Here is a 5898-nt window from a genome sequence, read left to right on the forward strand (position 1 = left end):
GGGGGGGGGGGGGGGGGGGAAGAAGAGAGAAAGGGAAAGGGAAAGGGGGAGAAGGAAATCAAAACAGAAATTTCTTCAAAACTTAGTAATAGCTGGTAACACATTTTCTTTAGAGTGACTGAAACAGGGATATATACTACTTTAGCAGGAATTCCAATACTTTTTTTTGTATGCTTGGTTTTGGGTCTCACTAGATTATTTCAAAAGCTGGACAAAGTTTTTTTCCTCAGGCTACATAAAAAGGACACTGGGTTAACTGGGCCAGGGGTATGTGGGCCAGGTGATGCAACAAGTCACTTTTTCTTTGAAAAGGCAGCACCTCTACAATTTTTCGAAGTTTTATTTAGGTCTGTCATCTGAGACCAGGCACAAACTGAAGTACGGGATACATGCACAAACCCCTCTCAATCCAGAATTTTTACTTCTTGTGTTAATATCTGTTGTATTGTATAGAGTTGCAATACTGCATAAGAGGGGGAAAACTCGACAGTTAGAAGTGTACCACTCTGAGATCCTTCTAAATGTAAGGGACTATACAAATTAAAAAGATATTATTACCTTATGCGTCTGGTAAATGATGATTGCATTATCAGCTAGGGTTTCCACAACATGGAAATTTTCTATGGTTGCTAAAAACAGAAGAATTAGATCCGTGTATAAGCCCAAACATACAGGTCAGAAAGGGTTTAAACTATATTCAGATTAACAGCAACGCAATTTAAGAATAAGATTCCTTACTTTCCCAGTCATTACGAACATCAACATTCCAGAAGTAGTGGCAGACTTCATGCCCTGTGACTCCTTTGACTGCATGTGTGGCCTTCAGAGGATCTAAAACTATTCCATTTTCTTCTACTTCTCTTCTGTAAACCTTTGGGCAAATACAAAAAATTGGTGCAAAACAATTTGAGTGAAGAGGCCAAAAGTGCTTTGAGTTTTATATGTGCTTCACTTAAAGACTTTGCTTTGGCAGCCCACTTAAAGATCCCTTTACCTAAAACAGGAAGGCAATGGAAGATAAGTGATTTCCCTCTGCAAACAACTAAAATGTTCAGCGTAACATATATAAAATATAAGGTACTTTAAATAATGAAAAAGCCATAGTTCTTGTGGACTTCAATTCTAAAATCTTAATCTAAAACAGCTCAGTTTTAAATTAAATAGGATCACTGCTAGAGTGAGCTGCTTCTCAATAAGGATATTAGAATTTAGTCTTACATCAACATTACGCAAAAAAATGCCATCTGAGTTTACACTAGTTCATGTTGATTCAGAAAAACACATTTTTACGTGAACCTAAGATGACTCTAACTTTAAGACGACCTCCCAGTACATAATTCTATACATTTGAAATTATTATAAATTTTCCACATACAGAATCTAATTATTGGAGGACCATCTTTAATTCATCCCTCCCCTTGCTGTAGGGCAGGGGTGGGCAAGATGCGGCCTGCCAGGCCATTCTATCCAGCCCTCAGGGCCCCTAAAAAAATTTAGAGAATTAATATTTATCTGCCCCTAGCTGCCTGTCCTGCAGCCCTCAATGGCTTGCCAAAACTCAGTAAGCGGCTCTCTGCCCAAAATAATTGCCTGCCCCTGCTGTAGGGGGACAGGCAGAAGGGAGGCAGATGGTGTGGGGAGGTCAAACAGCTTGCCCCTGCCTCCCCTACAGCTTCTGCTCCATGCTCATAGGCTCCACCCCCATTTTAGTTGGAGGCACTAAGCATGGCCCTGTGGCAGTTGTGTGGGCTGTGTGCCACTGTCACAGGGCGAGGCTCAGTGCCCTAGGTTGCAGCGTAAATGGAGCCTGCCAGTGCAGAGATAGGGTTGGAGAGGGAGGGGGAAGGGATGGTGGGGTGCAGAAGCGGTAGGTGGAGGCAGCAGCTGTAGATGTGGCCCCAAACCTGGAATCCAAGCTGCAGCAGCTGCCTGCCCCCCCACCCATACCCTGTTCTAAGACAATGGGTCCCCCCCTCCCCATGTTAAATGGGAAAAAACTCAGAATCAAGTAAAGATGGTAATAAAACAAACTTATTTTATTTACCTTCATTTCACCCTCTTCAACTACTAGTTGCCAATTGGCATCTCCTCCTACATCCTGTAAAGAGTAAGTCATGTGGTTCTGCACCATCTCTTCCACCTATGGAGGAAAAAAATTGCAAGATTTATTTCAAATGCACCCCTACCATTCTTTGGATACAGCATACAAGATGCTATACAGGATCATAAACAAGTATAAGGATGTATAAAGTTGTATAGTTAAACAACAGTATAATCTTACAAATCGGATCTTAAAAATCCAGCACTTTAAGTTTCCCCCTTCGCTCCCCCAGACGTGGAGGGGGAAGTTTGCATGCATCAGTTGCCACTTCCATCCACCACCTCACACTGTCGCTCTGTGTGTGGCTGCTGTTTTGGGACCGCCTGCCACTCCCCTCCACAGAGGGGAAAGCTTGCACGCTGCTGCTCCCACCACCATCCACCACACTGCTCCACATGCAGCCACTGCTCCGGGACTAGGTGCCACTACTGCCCAGCTCCCCCTCGGCCCGCTTGCTCCACAACAGGCCACTTCTCCGGTTTAAAAAAAACGAAACAGAATTTTCAAATTTCTGGCAGGTGCTTGGTCCCAAGCATGCTGTATTTATGAGGTTACATTGTACTAGCAATAGATCCTTCCACAGGTATTGACTTAAGTATGTGAATACACATACCTATAATTATATGAGGTCCACACCTCCATTCTAAATTTTTTAGGGGTCCACAAATCAAAAAAGTTTGAAAACCACTGCTATATTCTTTGACCTCCGTTTCCCCACAAATTCTCCAAACATGTATTTCTCATCTTATAAACCCCTAAAATAAGAGAATGCTTTCTTATTTCTATTTCAACATGTAAGATGTACTTAGATACATAAACAAAAGGGGCCACTATAGATCTATAGATAAACAGAACTAAATTACTTTAGAAAAGTTAAATGCAAGTTAACAAGCTGAGCAAGAGGCAAACAATTCTATTACAACTATTAATTTATTTTCTTTTGGAAACTTAGCTTTTATATGTACTACATAAGGGAAAGCCTACTGAGAGTTAAAGTGTACACCTATTTTGCATTAGCTGTCAAATTTTTAAATGGCACCCCGATGTGCTTCCAATTTAAGAAGAAACACTGCCAATTTGCTTAAGCCCAAACAAGTTTGTATCGCATAAAACTAAGAAAGGAGTTACAGAGCAGACACGGGCTTGTTCATGGCTTACTTTCCCCACAATTTAAAAAAAAAAAAAATCAGTTTGCTGTATGAGAATGATCAACTTCTTTATATTATACACCCATTTTTATATTTCAAGTTACACAAATGCTACAAACATTCCTTATACCAGAAGGAAAAAGCTTCTTTTAATGGATAGTGGGGGTATAATCCTTTTAAAGTTAATAAATGCTTCTAAAACTTGTTCTTTAACCTTAAACACATTCAGACTATTTGTAAGTGCGATAAGTCTGGAAAAAAAAGATATTAAAGTGTTACAGATGCAGCAGATACTTTGTATTATGGTAGAAAAAGCATCTCCCATTTTTCATTTATAGCATTAAAAATTGGGTTAGTAGAAGATGTAATGTTACAGCACAGACTGCTCAACATGATTTACAGGGTTTGCTTGAATCCTGCAGTGGTGTAGAGTAAAGAATGAGTATTGCTTGAAAAAAAAAAAAGTCTTAAATAAAAAAGTTAAAGACAAATTATGATATATTTCTGAGTGCAGAATCAGGTTAGCAGCCTATGGCTGTAAGTGTCTTGCATAGAATTCAGAGTTTATACACAAAATGTCTAGACATATTCCCTGTCATTTGGAAAAAAAAATCAAAAAAAAAATAAAAAAAATCAAGCATATCACTTTAAGTAGAGAAAGGAGTTAAAGAGTCTTCACTGATGTTGAGTTTCTAATTTGCTATGAAACTAGAAAGGATGCATTTAAAATTAAACAGACTGCTTTTGTTCATACTCCATACTTTTTGGGTTGTACACTCAACATTAGAGTAGAGTAACTGCAGCCTGAACCAAGTTCCTCAAACATACCACATTGCACTTAGCTGTAGCTACATTTTAGGGGCACACCGCTAGAGATTTTTTAGGCCAATACTGATCCAATTTCCAATACCAGCCAGGTAGCCTGGAGACCTGAATGCAGCTGGCAAGTCTGTTGTGGTAGAAGGGGAGGAGGAAGGGAAAGGCGGGGGGGCAGATCAAGGCTCCCGCAGGGAGGGAGGAGTGGAGCTGCGGTGGGCGCAGGACAGAGCTGTGGCTCATCCTGGGAGACACAGGCAGGGACAGCTCCTGCCACCATGCACCACTGGTTCAGTGGCTCATCTGCTGCTTACCTGCTCATTCAGTGACTCCCACCGCTCGTCTGGGAGGGCATGGGGTAGAGGGGACTATGTACCCCTGGATCTGCGCAGGGTAGGCTGGGCCAAGCTCTTCCCGGATGGGCGAGCTAGGTTTGGGTTGGGCGGCAGCAGCGCTGGGAGTGGGGCTATTGGGGGGGGGGGAAGCTGCAGCCACCCCAAAATTTGCTGTAGGGCCCCCCACATAGCTCCTTCCCAGCACTGCTGCCCAGCCCACCTGGGAAGAGCTTGGCGCAGCCCCAGCCCCAGCCAGTCCTGCACAGATCCAGGGGCATATGCCCACTCCCACCCCGGTGCCCTCCCAGACAAGCGGTGGGAGCAGCAGCAGGAGCTGCTGGACAAGGTGAGCTCCCAGACCAGCAGCTCCCAGACGAATGGTGCGTGGTGGCAGCGAGAGCTGCCTCCCACACCCCCCCCAGACAAGCCGTGGCTCTGTCCCACACCAGCTGGGCAGCCCTTGCCCCAACCCCACTCCTCCCTCACTGTGGGGGTCTTGATCTTCCCTCCAATGCCCCTTCCCTTCCACCACAACAGACTTAACAGCTTGAGGCAGCTCTCCACACTGCTGGTCTGTGCTCCTCGTTGCCTGTGCTACGCTTTGGCTACGCGCATGCACGGGCCATTTCTGATATAGACATTTTTCTTTATATCGGTTCAGATCTGATATTGGATCAGTGTATCGCTGCACCTCTACTACATTTTATGGAACTACAATATTTAAGGTGAGTTTTACTTTTATTTTTTGCAGATTTTTTTTCCTGTGGAAAGAGAATGAGCATCTTTCATGACTCAAGAGACTGGTCTTTTGGTTAAAAATTAAACTTACAAAAAATTGCTTCATTTACTTTCCAATTTTAGGCCAGGTGTCCCTCTTTTAGACAGTGGCCAGCAGAATCACTATTTGCAATTTCTTCCTTTCTTTTTTGCTGATATTATCTACAAATTTTCTAAGCAGACAGAGCTTTTAAGTACAGGTCCTCTGAAATGACTGGACACCAGAGAAACAACTGATTAATAATTAATGGATACAAAAATGTAATTCTTCTAAAGCAGGATGTCAGAGATCCAGCCCAAAACCTGGATCTGGTCCATGGAGCCATTCCATCTGGCCTGACAGTCTACTACAAGTTGGGGGACAGGGTACAGAGGTATGGTTTGCTGCAGAATTTGGGGCTTCTGCAAAATGACAGAGATGGCTATTGGCAGCATAGCCTACTCAGCATGTGGTCACTTGGCCCTCCTGCTGCCCCAACTGTTCTGGATCCCTGCTTTACCTGCCACTCCTGTCCCACCCCAACTCATTGCAACTGCTGATCCCGTAGATCTAGTCCCAGAGAACCTCTGCAGTCTGGATCTGGCCTGGGCCCCAGGGCAAATTTGACACCCCATCCTAGGCTGCTTACACCTGCTTAAATGATCTGTGAGAATTCTTCCAGGTTTGTTTTTCTGGTAGAAAAACTTATCTAGAAACCCCTGAACAGATGCTTGAATGCCG

General features: G+C 43.5%; 1 protein-coding gene across 1 annotated transcript in view; it reads right to left on the bottom strand.

Moving 5' to 3' along the window:
- The window catches only part of COL4A3BP (collagen type IV alpha 3 binding protein), a gene marked incomplete at its 5' end in the record, with an annotated part of 54206 nt that overhangs the window by 16799 nt on the left and 31509 nt on the right, over positions 1 to 5898 (bottom strand). Inside the window, 3 exons of the mRNA XM_006034632.1 lie at positions 559 to 629; positions 739 to 871; positions 2045 to 2140. Coding sequence (XP_006034694.1) covers positions 559 to 629; positions 739 to 871; positions 2045 to 2140 — 300 coding nt within the window. The remainder of the gene's footprint in view (positions 1 to 558; positions 630 to 738; positions 872 to 2044; positions 2141 to 5898) is intronic.

This window comes from Alligator sinensis, unplaced genomic scaffold (genome assembly GCF_000455745.1).
Source record: "Alligator sinensis unplaced genomic scaffold, ASM45574v1 scaffold290_1, whole genome shotgun sequence".
NCBI lineage: Eukaryota > Metazoa > Chordata > Crocodylia > Alligatoridae > Alligator > Alligator sinensis.